General features: G+C 41.5%; 2 protein-coding genes across 6 annotated transcripts in view; one reads left to right on the top strand and one right to left on the bottom strand.

Moving 5' to 3' along the window:
• LOC144986665 (NACHT, LRR and PYD domains-containing protein 12-like) overlaps window positions 1-16,723 on the top strand; it is a 515,000-nt gene that overhangs the window by 393,653 nt on the left and 104,624 nt on the right. The gene's annotated exons all lie outside the window — the stretch shown is intronic.
• The window catches only part of LOC101164420 (uncharacterized), a 736,165-nt gene that overhangs the window by 16,042 nt on the left and 703,400 nt on the right, over window positions 1-16,723 (bottom strand). For 2 of the 5 annotated variants that reach the window (XM_078935492.1, XM_078935482.1), the window contains exon 1: window positions 3,777-4,251. The exons of the other annotated variants lie outside the window; for them this stretch is intronic. In XM_078935492.1, coding sequence (XP_078791618.1) covers window positions 3,777-3,948 — 172 coding nt within the window. In that variant the 5' untranslated portion in view covers window positions 3,949-4,251. Of the gene's footprint in view, window positions 1-3,776; window positions 4,252-16,723 lie in introns of those variants that run through there. 5 annotated transcript variants of the gene reach the window in all.

Genomic DNA, 16,723 nt, shown 5'->3' on the forward strand with positions numbered 1-16,723 from the left:
ACATATTTGCAACCCTCTATGATTATATCACATAGATACTGTTCGGGTTAAATTGACCTGGCAGTCAAACTGGAGGTACAAGGATGTCTTATTATTGTTAGTTTTCCTTTATTTGCAGCTAGCTGTGAGACACATTTCACCCCAATCACACACATAGACACACAAACACACACACACAAGTGCATAGGTGTTGTGACTTTTGACAGGAACCATTTATGTTCTCGCGGGAAAACTCAACCCACATTCAGTGGACACTCAACAGGGGAGGGGAAAAACATATGAAAGATTCTCTGCATGGGAGTCCTTCCAACATTACACAGGCAGACCTTTAGAAAATGAGCAGCAGAAGCAGAAAGGTGAAAGTCCAGGAGGCTCTGGAAGTCACCACTGACCATGATCAGAAGAAGACTATCTTGAGCTAAATTCTGATTCTACTGATTCTGATTTTGAACCAGATGAAGGAATTGCTATTCCTGTTCCTCCAAGCAAGACATTCATGTCAAAGAATGGTGAAATACATTGGTCTTCATCTCCAAAATGCGTCAGACAAACCTGTCTGCAGAAAAACATAATAAAGACAGTGCCAGGGCCCACTAGGATGGCAGTGACTCATGTGACCATGTCAAGTCAGTCATTTCAATTCAATTCAATTTTATTTGTATAGCCCAAATCCATAACAACAGTCGTCCTGATGGGCTTTATATCGGTAATTGAAAAAGTAAAACATAAAATCAAAAGGATCATGAATAAATAGAATTCAATAGGAAAATACTAAATTGAACTAACTAAACAGACTAAACTAAATGGTCATCCCTTCCCTTAGACCAGGGGTCGGGAACCTTTTTGGCCAAGAGAGCCATAAACGCCACATATTTTTAAATGTAATTTCGAAAGAGCCATACAATAATGTAGTGTCCTTTTCCCACACTGAGACTTAACCTCTTTTAAGGTTCTTTATTCTGGTTAATGCAGGCTGTAACAAATGCCGTAAATTAATTCAGCAGCTCCTGAATCTCTCCCGCCGAGACGAGAGCGCTTCTCCCAACTTTATATTCCCCTGCTCCCGCTGCAGCCCCTCCCATTTCCCTTATTCGGCCCATAGCTGAACCCCATTGGTCCAAATTAACTAACAACAGGCTGAGCGACAGAACTAAGAGCCAATCAGATCTCTGCTTGATGCGTTCAAGGAACTCCAGAACTTTTAACGCGGCCCAACAGCCAAGTTAAACTCAGTCCGCGACAATATGTTTAAAACTAAATATTCAAGTGAATGTGTGCATTTGATATAATTTCAACACTTTTAAAGGACAATAAGTCTGTGGATTATTTTTAATAACATTGTTATGCTGTTGTTAATAAATGATGAGTATTTCTCGTGGTAGTTTTGCTGATGGTTTAGTCTGGTTGATACGTGGTGAGTTTCTGCTTCATGCAGGCGTTGATACTTTAAACGTCATCGTAGGTCTGAATGTTCTGTAAATGTGAGACAGACTGCTCACATGCAGACGGGGAGCCAAACACACACTCACTCGCTGTAGTGAGTGACGGGCAGCAGGTTGCTTTCTGCTTTCTCCCTCTCACATCCCGTCCCCGCTACTGCGCGCTCTTTCTCAGAGACGGGGGCGCGCAGTTTTAGGCACGGCAATTCACAGGTTTCCGGGTGGTACAAACTCTGTGAAATAATAGATAATAGTAAAGTGATAGTGCTGGCGCAGATCCTTCTCTCCAAGCACCGCTACTACTGTGCGCCTCTGGCATCGCATCGCGCCCGAGAAGGACTGGTCTAATGAAAAATAAAAATGTGTCTGCGAGCCACATGTGACCATCAAAAGAGCCATATATGGCTCGCGAGCCATAGGTTCCCGACCCCTGCCTTAGACCCTCCTTTGCGGTAAGGAAAAACTCCTAATAAGAAAAACGGATTCTGGAAAAACCGAAGAAACCTCATTGGTGTCCACATGGAGGAGGGATCCTCCCCCAGGACGGACAGGCGATTTACCAGAACTCATAGAGAAGAATTAATTTATCTAACTCCACAACTACATATTTAAAGTCCAGCAGACAAGCTTCATCCAGATGGAGTTGGGGGGACGGCCGGGGGCGCAAGTCGAGCCAGAAACAGGATCCAAGACAAGCATGACCCGTGTGAAATGTGCAAAAGTAATTTGCACAAAGCACAGTGTGATGACTGGTCACTCTTGTGCTGTGTATATGTAAAGACACACACACAACTTCATATTGCAATTGCTTGTCTGTTGTATTGTCTATGAAGACTCTCATTCATCCAGGTTGGTTCCATTGTAGTAGGTTTAGGAGATGTCATCTGGACTTGGTTTTAAAGTTGGAAGACGTTTCACCTCTTATCCAAGAGGCTTTGTCAATTCTGAAATAGCTGGTCTAAGCGCTGGTATATATGCGCTCATGGGGGAGGAGTCAGACCTGAAACTGGAGGTGTTGTCCACTTAGCCTACGTGGTTTCGGGTCGTTAATAGTCCTTTGTCCTCAGCTGGGGGTTGGGGAGTCAGTGACTCCCTCTCCAAATGGTCGTCTCTTTCAGCGGTTAACGACTCAGGTGGAACTGGTTTGGTTTGTTTAGGTTTCAAAACACTGCCGTAGATGGATGGAAGAATAAACCTGAGACCACCATTCTTATTAAGAGAAGGTTTATCCTTCTTGACAAAGATGGCTTCTTTCACTCCTCGCTCAAACCATCCTTTCTCTCTGGCTAGAATTCGGACTTCACTGTCCTCGAAAGAGTGGTTTGTGGCCTTCAGGTGGAGATGTACTCGGACTCATGTCCACTTGGGTTGGCTCTGCGATGTTGGTAAAGCCGCTTGTGTAGCGGTTGTTTGGTTTCTCCTATATACTGTTCATTGCAGTTCTCTTTGCAGTGGATAGAGTACACAACATTACTCTGTTTGTAGCTGGGAATTTTGACCTTTGGATGGACCAGTTTCTGTCTGAGGGTATTGACTGGTTTGAGATGAACTGGGATGTTATGTTGTTTGAAAATCCTTTTAAGTTTTCCAGACTGGTCTGATATATATGGAATTGAAATACTGTTCCGTTTCGGCTCTTGTTCCTTCTTGTCTTGTTTTCCTGTATGTTGGGATCTGGTGAATGCCCACTTGGGATATCCACAGGTTCGGAGGGCTTGGTGGATATGTTGCTCTTCCTTCTTCTTTCCGTCAGAGCTTGTGGGGACCTCCACAGAGCCCAGGAAATTTCAAGATTATGTTTCAATGTTGTGTAAAACTATTATATTTTATATGTTAGTCTTTCAAAAGTAATACAGTAGTGAAAATTTAAAAAAAGGTTGAACATGTATATTTTTAAGAAAAACAAGTGAATTATCTAATAATTGAACCACTACCTGTTAGAGGTAAAGAACACCATTTCACTAAATACTGATAGAATGATTACTAATGGAGTTATGTATCAAATGTTCACACTGCTGGTTTCAGACATTTTTTTAATTAATAAAACATGAACCGGGTCAAATTGACCCAGGAACATCATCTCTGTCCCTCACAAATGAAGATAACAGGAGGGTTAAGTAACTTTTTAGTGAATTGTACTTGTGAGAGGAAGACAAGCCAAGGCAGTTTTATTTGTATAGCACAATTCGTACAAAGAGTAAAACAGGAAAATGATTGGATTATCGCCCGGAAAGTATGTTAGTGTAGAACCACCACTGAGTGACAGACGGGTCCCCAAAAAGAAAAGCATGAAGCTCAAAGGGCTTCTTCTCTGTTTCTTTGATGAAGGTCACATACCTATGTGGTGTAGCTGCAGCTGTGGTTTCCAGATGACATCCAGCAGTCTGCGCTGACGACAGAGCTCCTGCTCGTACTGGACGATGGTTCCTTCACAGAGTCTGCAGATTTCTTCAGCAGCAGCAGCTAGTCGCTCGCTGATCAACTCTCTCAGAGACTGAAGGGAAGACATGGTTCCTGCTCCGATCTTCAGCTCCAACTCCCACAAACACCGCCGTCCTCTTCACTGCAGCTCCGATCGATCATATGCTAGTCTCACAATCACAGCAATCCACGTTGTCTTTCCGTTCAACACTTCTTCACTCATTTACGACACTTTGGAAAATGCTGAGAGTTCCCACACGAACCACGTATCGTCCTTTCTGTCCAAAAACCTCACAAACGTCCCAACAAAACACCACCGTCCTCTCAACGCAAGCTAACGCTGCTAGCCTGCTAACGCTGCTAGTGCCTCGTGCTGTTCTTCTTTGTTTGGCTAACAGCGTCATGGTGCTTTAGCGCCACCAGCTGGTCTGGAGTGTGTCTGTCGCTCACATAATGATGTCGATGGCGGCATAAAAAAGCCCTTTTAACTTGACTGGCAAATAAAGTTTAAAGTAAACAGTTTACTTTCAGGATATTATAAAAAAAATCAAAATAGAAAAAAAATTGTATCGAGGAATTTTTTTGAGAGCTGTTGTGACGTCATCACACTGTGTCTCATTCCAATGTTCAGATTTGACTACAAAACGCATCAGAGACTAAATAAACCTGATCTAAACTACAGTAATGAAAAAATACATTTTTTAAGTAAACAAAGAAACAAAAACAAAACAAAAAACGAAAATTTCAAGCAAAAAGATCCTAAAAAACTTTTTCTAAAGAGAATAATTACGACTATAAATAAACATTAAACTGAATAGTTCATAACAAAGACAAGTAATCATTTTGAAATTCTTATTACAGTGAAAAACAATAGAGAAATTTACTTAATTTAATTAAAATTAGATTAACACATTTATGAAATATAAAACTGAGATGTAACATAATAAAAGAAAAGTGAAAAAATTAAAGATTTTTGGAATTCAAACATTTTTCACCGACAATCTGCAAAGATTTTAATGCTGTTTCTAGTTTCTGTGTCATTTCTTCAAAGATTTTTACAATAAAAAACTGGGAAAGATTTAAATAAATTAAAAGATTTGTTCAGGTTAAGAAAAAAAACTCTTAACATTTTATTTACAGTACAGACCAAAAGTTTAGACACACCTTCTCATTCAAAGAGTTTTCTTTATGTTCATGAATATGAAAATTGTAGATTCACACTGAAGGCATCAAAACTATGAATGAACACATGTGGAATTCTATACATAACAAAAAAGTGTGAAACAACTGAGAATATGTCATATTGTAGGTTCTTCATAGTAGCCACCTTTTGCTTTGATTACTGCTTTGGACACTTTTGGCATTCTCTGGATGAGCTTCAAAAATGTTGAGAAATGCAGAAATGTGTGCTGCAGATGCCATGTTTGCCACTAGAGGGCAGCACAGCAGCTTCAGTCTTTGTCATTGTTGCTGTGTGAGCCTGAAGGAGCTTCAAAGTGAGCTGCAGCTTGGTTCAGACAAACCTCCACATTCACACACAGATGTGATCCTGAAGAAGTCTGAACAGAACATTTCAGGAGAACTCTTCAGTCCAGAACATGAGCCTGCATTGTTCCTGAAACTGGGATCAGAGTTCTGCTCTCTGCTCCAACAGAACCACCTTCATGAGCTCCTGGTTTCTTCTGGATCCTCCAACATTCAGACGCTCTCTGACTGAGTTCATGTCTGCACAGAAACCTTCAGGATTCTCTTCTTCCACACGTCTTTCACTCTGAAACTCTCTTCTGAATGTGGATCATCTCAGTCAGACGTTCAGCAGCATCAGAGCCGTGCATGTGCTCCTCCTCATGAGTCCTGAAGCTGCACCGTCAGCTGCAGAGCTTCAGAGCTGCTTCCTTCTCAGACTTTCCACTTTCTTTGGCTCTCTGGCTCTGATGATGCTGCTGCTGCAGAAAAACCAGCAGCTGCAGAAAAACTCTGCAGAGACTCACAGAGAGAGGATGATGAGATGATGAGGTGATGAGAAAGGAGGCAAAATTTTTTCAGCTCCACTTTTATCTTCTGCTCCATTTTGTTGTCAAGACTCCAAATAAAAGTTTGATTTTGTGTTTTGACAGGGAACAATACTACATTTGAAATAATATCACACATCCTTGAACTTCCTGCTCAGCCAAATGGTTGAAAACATATATTTTTAAAACCTTGTTTTTATGTAATGCTTAGGCAATCTTCTTTCTTTTTCAGCTTTTCCCTGCCACAGCAAATGAGTCGCATGGTAAACTTGGCAATGTTTTACGCCGGATGCCCTTCCTGACGCAACCTTCCCAAACCGGGCTTGGAACCGGCACAGAAGTAGAGAAGGGAACAGGGAGCAGCCCGGATTTGAACCCTGGTATCACGGACGGAAGGCGCCACAAACCAGCACGAGCTAAACCAGCTCCCCAATGTTTAGCCAAGGCAAAAACAAAACATTAAATAACTGTTTTTATTGATATTTTATCTTCAATAAAATTGTTCTTGTGTCAAAAAAAAAACATAAAGAAAATCCTGTCCTGATAAACAGAAACAGTTTATAAAGCTTGTAGATTAAAAACTACAATCTGCAGAACACAGTCTCTCTGCTCTGCTCCATTCTGATCCACCTGCAGACAAATAGATCCATGAACGTCTTTGTTTTCCTGGTCTGAGCTGGAATCTGGATCTAAACTGGACAGATGGATGGATCTACATTACTGCTATTTTTGTTGTACTGCTGATGTTAGTTTGGGGAGGTGGGGGGGGGGCTGTAAGAAAGAGGGGGAGTCTGTATACAGCCACGGCCAAAATCTGCATCAACAGTCCTGCCTCAGACGTGAATTACTAATGAACTGCTGTTGCTCTGGAGAAACTATGTCCTAGAAAACGACAGTTTTTTATTTTGTCGAAAAACTGCATCATCATCATCAAAAGATGATATAATACGCGTGGCTTGCGGACTGGACACAGTGTTGCAGATAAATCCAGTCGCTATGTCGTTGATAAGCTTTTGAATGAGTGTGATGTATTATGTTTGCAAGAAACTTGGCTTGCCAAACAGGACTTGGACAATCTAAACTCATTACATGTGGATTTTCATGGTGCTGGTGAATCCACCACTGATCTGAGCACCAGAATCGTTCGAGGTAGAATTCCTGGGGGCGTGGCTATCCTCTGGAATGTTAAGTATGATGCTGCTGTTAATGTTGTGAGACTTAATGTTGACTGGGCTGTTGGCTTGGAAATCGACATTGATGAAAAGAAATTTACAATTCTAAATGTTTACATGCCCTATGAGTCTTATCTATTGGAGGACGAATTCTTGCACAAATTAGCATTCATAAAAGCATATATTGAGGATAGCAGCTCCACTTGTGTGTTTGTTATGGGAGATTTTAATGCCGATCTCTCAGATGACTCATCAATATTTGGTAATCATTTATCTTCTTACTGTGAAGAAAATAATCTCACCCTATCAAGTAAAATACTACTCCCAGATACAAGCTTTACTTATATCAGTGATGCCTGGCATTCCACCTCATGGCTGGACTACTGTATCTGTACTGCGGATGCTCATGCTTCTCTGAGTAACATAGAAATCCTGTATAACTTGGCTACCTCTAATCACATACCAATAATCTTCTCCTTAAATGTGGCAAATGTACCATCTCTTGTGGCGAAAGATAATAACGATCTTACAGATGAACTTGATTGGTCCAAAGTTACAAATGAGGACATCAATAAATACACAGCAACCACCGATGCTCAGCTGCAGGCTGTAAAATTGCCCAGGGATGCGCTGGCATGCTGTGATCCAAACTGCAAAAATACTACTCATTGCAATGAATTGTGTAAACTCTATGAAAATATAGTAAAAGCTGTAAAAGATAGTAGTCTTTGCCTACGAAGCAGGAGTCTTAAAAGCTGGACTGTCAAGCCAGGCTGGAATGACTTTGTAGCTGAACATCATGCTCTGGCATGAAGCTGGGAAGCCTCGTCAAGGTGCCTTGTTTGAGAGCAAGAAAATGACTACTGCTAGATTCAAATATTCACTTCGCATTATCAAAAGGCAAGAAAACATGATGAGGGCAGACTCTCTGGCCAGAGGTCTACAAAAAATGATTACCATAAATTTTGGAAGGAGGTTAATGCTATGAATAATCGTAAAACTTCATTGCCATCCAACATTGAAGGTGTATGTGGTGCTGATAACATTGCTGATTTATGGCGTAAGCATTATTCTGACCTGCTTAATTCGGTAAAAATCATGCAGTTTCTATTGACGATGTTGATTTTACCGACACAATGGTTATTTGTGCAAGTGAGATTCAAGATGCAATTTCAAAGATAAAAGAAGGCAAAGCATGTGGTCTTGATGACATCACAGTCGAGCATCTAAAATATTCAAGTTTTAAATTACTGCCCCTGTTGTCCATGTGTTTCACTGGCTTTTTAACCCATGGAGTCCTGCCTGATTCAGTTCTCTCAGTTGTATTAATTCCCGTCATCAAAGACAAGACCGCCAGTTTAAATAGTCTGTCGAACTACAGACCGATTGCCCTTTCCAGCAACATTTCAAAAATTTTAGAATATGTTTTATTGACTAGACTCGAAGTGCATCTTTTAACAAGTGAGAACCAATTTGGTTTTAAAAAAAGCCTCGGCACTGATATGTGTATCTACGCGTTACAGGAAATAGTTGGGAAATACCTGCATCTGAATACATCTGTATTTCTGTGTTTTATTGATGCCACTAAGGCCTTTGACAGGGTCAACCACCTCAAGCTTTTTCAGAAGCTAATTAATCGAGGAGTGCCCAAATATCTTGTACGACTCCTGGCTTTCTGGTATGCTAATCAAACAATGGTAGTCAAATGTGGCAATGTCTTATCAGAGCCTTTTTATGTAAGCAATGGTGTTCAACAGGGGGGGGGGGGGGGGGGGGTCCTCTCTCCATTTCTATTCAATGTGTATATTCATGATATATCCACTGATCTGAATCTGTGCAAAACTGGATGTGTTGTTGGATGTCAAACCTTTAATCATCTCACGTGTGCTGATGACCTTGTCATTTTTAGCTCCTTCAGTGCTGGGTTACAAACACTTTTAAAAGTTTGTTCTGACTATGGCCGAGACTTTGATATAAAATACAATCCCTCCAAAAGCAAAGTAATGATCGTAAGGACCAAAGACGACAGAAATGTAAACTTTCCTGTTTATAAGCTTTGTGGAACGACTCTGGAACAAACATCATCTATCAAATATCTTGGACATTTCATTACTGACGATTGGAGGGATGATAGAGACATTCAGAGACAGTACTGTAAACTCTATGCTCAGGCAAATATGCTGATGAGAAAATTCAGTGCATGTTCTCTTCAAGTGAAGTGTTTGCTGTTCAGAGCTTACTGCACTCCTCTGTATACGGCCCCTCTTTGGTGGAACTATGGACGTGGGACATTCCACAAATTCTTAGTGGCCTATAATGATGCTTTTAGGCTTCTGCTACAGGTGCCCAGGTGGTACAGAGCCAGTCAGCTGTTTGTGGATGCTCACATCCCCACCTGTGAAGCTCTACTGCGTAAACTAACGTACAGCCTCATGGAACGCCTGGACAAATCTAAGAACTCAATTATCATGTCTCTGACTGATCCCAAAAGAAGCTCATGCCGCTACACTTCTGCCCTAAGGAAACACTGGATACAGCGATTATACTCTTTTTAAGTTATATATTTTTTTACTTTTTATTATAAATACTGTATTTGTATCTTATGTTTTATTTTATTCTCTTTTCTTCCTATGGACCACCTGAGTCTGAAATAAAAGTTTGATTGATTGATTGAAAAGACAATGGGGAACAGTTTGGAAGTAGATCAGAAGATGATCGTAGTGGGATCTCAGCAACCCGCCATCCACAGATGAGGTATGGAGGAACATTTGTTTGATCTAATTAAGCCCATTTGGACTCTGGCGCTCCACGCGCTGGATGAATAGTGGCGTTTGGAGGAAGTGCGGCTGCGCAGTCCGTCACTGAACACCGTCACTGCCTGGACCTCTTTCTGGGTCCTAGTGCCCTAAAGGTTACAGCTCCTAGTTACACAAGAAAAAAGTCCATTCTAGAGGCCACTCTGACGTCATCATTATCAAAGACAGCGTTACCTAGCAACCATACCAAGACCATAGCAGCCATAGAGGGAAACACAACAAACCATCAACGGCGGTGAGTGTGCAGGTAGCCATGGCAACCACTGTCTACGTCAAAGGGAGGACCACGGCCATCCAGTCTCCAGGCTTTTGGATTGATTTGGATTTGATAAACATTTGTTTCCCACATTTTAATAGTAGAATTCAACACGGGACATATAGTGGATTGTAAGAATAGGAACAAAAACAGCAACAACAAAATAATCCTCCTCCCCTTAAAACATGCATTTGACTCTGAACAAGTCTAAAACAAATCCAAGCAAAGACCAGCGCTGGGGCTCCTCTGAAGGTCCAGACACAGAGAGGCCCAGAGTGACCCCCATTTCTCCTTTTTGCTCTCTCCAGTGGCTGACTCTGCCCCTTAGGACGTCCCCCTGTGTGGATCAGTGGTCAGTGGGTTGGAACCTGCTGCAAATGCAGGCTCTGGTTCTAACTGCTGGATCAGAAGTGGAATGTGAGCTGTAGTGATGTGTCTGCAGCTGGATGTGGAACACATGAGGGAGGTAATCCAGGGATCCAGGTAATCAGCAGCAGATGAACTCAAATGACCTCATGAGTCATTCTATCAATCAGTCTGCATCAGTGAGACTCCTGGTCTGAACATATTGCTGTGACCCGGATTTGAACCTGGGTTCCTGCGGCCTCAACGCAGAGTACTGACCTCTATACGACCACAGCCCTGAACCTGGAGGAACACAGATCTGGTCTATGCTGGTCTCTATGAACATGATGTTGGAACTTCAGGAACAGCAGAACTGCTACGTTTGTTCTCTTCATCCACAAACAGAGAAACAGATCTTCACAGCAGGAACCACTGTGGACTTCACTAACATGCTTTGGTCCAATCAGATCAGAGATGTTTTCTCTGTTTACTTAGCATTAGCCTAAAAGTAATGTGTGCAGAAACTGGATGTTTCCTTTATCGTCACCTTCTGACCACACAGAGAAAACCATAGAGATCAACCAACATGAAAGAGACAAACAAGACATGAAGCTTCAACAAGGACACTCTACCATAGCAGCTGGATTCCAGTGAGTCTGAAAGGACAACAAAGAAAGAAATGAATCCTGGATGTCAGATAATTGACTATGTTTCCTGTCAGGAAGTTCCTCTCTCCCCCTGACTGCTAAATGCCAAGTTCTCTGGTAAAGAACATTATCTAAATCCAACCATGAAGGGACTTGAACCCTCAATCTTCTAATCCGGACTCAGACGCCTTGTCCATGAGGTCACATGGTCTGGAAGAAGCCCCAGTTCCAGCTGACAGAAGTCTGGTTCTGATCCATCAGATCTCACTAGCAACAGAACCAAACCTTCAAGTGTTGCAGCAACAGTTTCCATGTTTGGGAGGATCTTCTGAAGAACAGCTCAGTTCCAGATCACATCATGATGTTTGATGTTTTCTTCATTCCAGGAAATCATCTGTGTCTGCTTTGATCTGTGCTGAGTCAGCACTTTGACTTCTTTTCAACTTTAGATCCATCATTTACAATCAAGGATTTATTGATAAATATGATTTATTGACAGAAAATAAAGAGTAAATGTATTTATCATCCAGCAGTGATTGTGGTGTTTGTAAGTCTTTTATTTTGAAATTCCTCAAGGATGATCATCATGGTGGGATTTCTAGATCTGCATGAACTCATCCTGAATCCAAAAGACACTGGAGCATCAAAGAATCCAACCCATCTCTGCCAACATGAGGCTCTTACTTTGAAAAGTCTCAGACTTCCTGCAGGGAAACAGGCTTTCTGCTGCTGCACTGACAGATGTGCACGAGCTTGAAAGAGCTTCCTGACTGAGGAGCTGCAGACTTTCTCCTGCAGAGCAGCAGCTGACTTCAGCATCGTCATGGGAACACAGTCTGCTGCTGCTTCTGGAAACGTCTTCAAGGCTGTGGTGGGACTTGTTGGTCTGGAGGACAGATTCTCTGAGCAAATGCTGCTTCAGCTTCAAGCTTCAGCTCTTTTCTTCTGGCAGAGCTTAGAAGAAATGGAAACCTCCTTTGTTCTGACTGTTTGCTCCAAATCCCAGATTCAGGAATTCCTCCAAGAAGTTCAGCTCAGAGATCATCAGCAGAGAAAAGCCTGAAGTTCTGATGGAAAATGACAACAGAACATGATCAATATTATTGATCCACATGGAATCCAGAAGAAACTCTGAGGTGAAGACATGAAGACACAAGCTTCAGAGACATGAGGACAAGTCAGAGTGGATTCATTCTGGACTTTCTTCTCACATCTTCTCTTCAGAACATCTTTGTCTTTGATCCTTCAAATCTTCTGAAATCTGATCATCCATGGATTGTTTTTGTGGGATCAGATCCAGAGTTGCTGAAAGTTCTGCTGCCCTCTGCTGGTCAAAGTGTCCAAACAGCAGAGAGGAGATTCTCTGGGATTCATTGGAGTCCAGATTCTCCTGGATGTGAACAGTCTCTGCTTCTGGAACAGAAGAGTCCTTCTCAGAGCAGCATTGAGGATCTGTTCTGTCCGGCTGAGAGCGCTCCCTGCTGGTAGGAGACAGAACCACATCAGCTGCTTTTCTTTGGCCGTTCAGAAACAGTCTGGAGACTCTAAAAAACCTCCACTTCCTGAAGCAAACGGATGCAGAGCATCATGTTTGATCCTCTTCCTTCAGAAACGGCTCCATTGTTCCATCGCTCAGCAGTTTGACTAAAGCAGCTGAGAGTCTTGATGCAAACAGACCTCAGCAGCTCATCCAGAACGCCATGACAGAAGCACATGCAGCAGCACGTGCACGCTCCCAGAGAACAGCAGCTGATCCAAGTCCTGACTTTGAGGTGAGACCTTTCTGTTCTGCTTGGACCACACTTCAACATGAACTTCATTTCCCATCATTCCATCTGTCAGGAGAGAACAGCTGCAATCAGCTTCCTTCAGGAATGACTGCAGGTAGAAGGATCTTTCATTCTTCAGCACCACCAGGACCCACATCCAGCCCATCAACAGCCAGAACATCAGTGACATCAGCGTCTGATCTTCATCACATCATCATCATCAAAGGACCACCTCTACGTTTTTACAGCCCTAATTGTGCCTCAATAACACATTATCCAACACACAATGTAAAAATAATTTAAAATACAACATTGTAATATTTCTCTGCATTGAGGAGGCCATTTGATATTCTCTGCATTTTGGTTCTTAACTGCACTGTTCTTAACTGCACAAAGACGATTCAACATTTAACCAGTGGAGAACAAAGGGGGGTTACATCCTTTGCCACAATCACAAATAAAAATAAGATGAGGGACTTCCAGGACTTAAAGGTGGAATTTGGACTCACCAACCATGATTTTTTTCGATACCTCCAAGTGAGGTAATATTTTAACAAAGCAATTAGATCAGAAAAGGGGAGTGAACAAAACCCAGTCTTAGAGGTAATAATTGGAGTTTACCAACATAAAACATCCAAAATGATCTCTAAACTGTACCACAGCCTCATTTCATGTCAGAAAAACACAACTTTATATGTTAAAGAAAAGTGGGAAAAAGAAATGTCCATCACTATTTCAGAGAAAGAATGGTATTCAACATGTGCATCAACTCAGTCCTCTACCACATCACTGAAATGGAGGGAATTTAATTGGAAAAACCTCATGCGCTTCTTTATTACACCTTCAATTAAAAGCAAACTATCAGCAAATCCACAGATGTGTTGGAGACAGTGTGGTGCAGTAAAGGCAAATCATTCTCATATCTTCTGGAACTGTTCGCAAATAGGACCATTTTGGCATTCCATCCATCATGTCTTAACAAACGCTTTGCGCTACACAATCCCCTTCAAGCAGGTAGTATTACATCTGGGCAACCTTTCTGAAACAGTCATTCCTCAAGATCAGTATTTGGTGAAAATATTCCTGATTGCGGCAAGGAAAGCAATAACCAGAAGATGGCTTAAGCCAGAACCACCAACCCTCACAGACTGGACTGAAATAGTGGAGGAGATTTATATCATGGAAAAGATGACTTTTGTTTTAAGATTGAGAGAAGGACATTTTAAGGAAAAATGGGACAGATGGACTGTATATAAAAACTCACTGGTCGATGTATGACATTTCTGGAATGGTGGCTGACATGTTCTATTATTTTTCTTCCTTGCCTTTTCTACTTATTTATTTTTATTTATTATTATCATCTTCTTTCTTTCCTTTTCTACTCTTTGTTTGTAAGACTTTATCTGTTTGATGTCATGTTCTAGTGTTCTTTATCTTGTTTACAAAAAATGAAAAATAAAACTTAAGTTATAAAAAAAAAGAAGTCAAAGTGCTGACTCAGCACAGATCAAAGGAGTCACAGATGATTTCCTGGAATGAAGAAAACATCAAACATCATGATGTGATCTGGAACTGAGCTGTTCTTCAGAAGATCCTCCCAAACATGGAAACTGTTGCTGCAACACGTGAAGGTTTGGTTCTGTTGCTAGTGAGATCTGATGGATCAGAACCAGACTTCTGTCAGCTGGAACTGTAGCTTCTTCCAGACCATGTGACCTCATGGACAAAGTTCCAACATGGTTTCAATGAAATGTGGAGGTTTTCCAGGAAACGTTGCTGCAGTTCCTCCGTCTCATCAAATGAGAGATTTCTCTGCACTAAAGAAGAAAATCTTCCAGAACAGCTTCAAGCTGCAGAAAAACTGTTTCCATCATTCTGAGGACATTTCTTTAGGCTTCATGTGAAGAAAACAAACTGTTTGAAAAGATGAAAACAGAAACAAAGACGTTTCTAGAAGCTGCAGTTACAAAGAACAGCCAGCAGGTGTCTCACTGTGGGAGTCTCTGGAGTTGAAAATGACTTTTCTTTGGTGAAATTCAGTCATTTGGATGAAAGACAAACAGGAAGACAAATCCTTGTTCTAATATTGGATCCAAATGTTGGTAGAAAGTAAAGCAGCAACAATCAAATGAGCAGCAGCTCTTTTTAGTTCATCTCTCACTAGAATAAGATCCAGACTGAAGCTTTTGGAAACTTGGATCATTCCAGCTGAAACTCACTTGGATCAACTGTGGACATTTCTGGAGATTTCAGGACGTAGATTCAACAAATCCCAGTTAGTTTGCTAAGAAACAGAAGAAAACTCATTTACTGAAACTCTGGGATGTTTGAAATCCACTTTTTAGCTCTGGGAGCTGAAAATGTGTGGAGCTGCTGAGAATCCATCATCCTCTGTGAACGCTGGATCTTCATCCCTGAAAGTCCATGTGAAGAGGAGAAATGGTTGCTCCTCTTCACACCAGAGACAGGAGCAAGAACAGATTTGACTGCATTTGGACTGAGAAGCTCATTATTTGTCTTTAACTTAACTTCATCATCTTCAAATGGACACGCCATGCTGCTTCACCTCTCTGAAAACAAAGTAACCTTCAACTAAACCTGCTCCGGACCAGGTTATGTTCAGAGCATGAGTTGCTATGGCAACTTGACATACCCTGAAACATACCTCCATTTCTGGAACCGAAAGCTGAGGTTATCAACTTCCTTATCCTCAAACTTACTGTGGGAGCTAGCATAACATGCTTTCTGGAATACATCCCTGTTTTATTTTACCTGTTGTGGCTTTGGGTTCTCCTGGAGGCTCCGCCTCCTCTTCTTTGGCTCTCCATGAGTGGTACTCAGCTGTCTGCACTTTAGGCTAATTTGTTTGTACTCTATTTAAGTGTGTCTGTTTCTGCTCTCTGTGTCAGAGTGTTTTTTAAGTTTGGTCTTATACGTAATAGCGTATCATTATATAGCTTGTTTCTATCTTTTTTTTTATACACTGTATTTTATCCCACGAAGGGAAATTCTTTCTCCGCATTTGACCCATCCCCTTGGGGAGCAGTGAGCTGCAGCCGAAACCGGGAGGCGGTAGTGTTAAGGGTCTTGCCTAAGGACCCTCACTGGGTGATGTTAATTGTTGTTGATTACCATTGATATGGTAATTGCCCCCAGTACCATTGCTCATTCCCCTCCGGGAATCGAACCCTGGTTTCCTGCATGGTAGCTTCCAACCCAGAGCTACCCAGCCGCCAAAGGAGCCTACAAGGACCAAAGCGCTTTACAGTCACAGTTCCATTCACTGAGTAACACACACTGGTGGTGCCGAACAAACACATCTGCACCGCAGGCTTCAAAAGAAGATAACACTGCTGAGCGGAGACAGGATGAAGCGGCTCAGTCTGAATAGCAGTGATATACACCTGAGTCACTATTTGTCCCACTGTACTTTTTTTCATAATCATTTTAAATTTTCTCCCGTTTAATTCAATTACCCTGGTCGCGGTGGGTGGGATTAATCTCCGCAATTTGAAGCCTTCTGTTCACATTGATTATTAAAATTATGATTCAACAGTACAGTACAGAAGTTATTTGTTGAAAAACGTTTCTAAAGTACTTTTATTTGTGAAACAAATGCTTGAGCCTGTAAAATAGTTTGTTCTCTTTTCAATGTATTATAGAGTATTTAATTGTATAATAATTGGGAAAAAAATAGAGATTTCTACTTCACGGACTTTTGGAACTTAACCCCCGCGTAAAACAAGGGTTTACTGTACAAAGATTGTTGTTTGTCTTCTCCATCCTTGTTTTTACACAGAAAAGTATCAATAAGAATAAAGCAATATCAATAAGAGAAGAACCATA

The sequence above is a fragment of the Oryzias latipes genome, chromosome 2 (assembly GCF_053564925.1).
Source record: "Oryzias latipes strain Hd-rR chromosome 2, Olatipes_Hd-rR_3.1".
NCBI classification, from domain to species: domain Eukaryota; kingdom Metazoa; phylum Chordata; class Actinopteri; order Beloniformes; family Adrianichthyidae; genus Oryzias; species Oryzias latipes.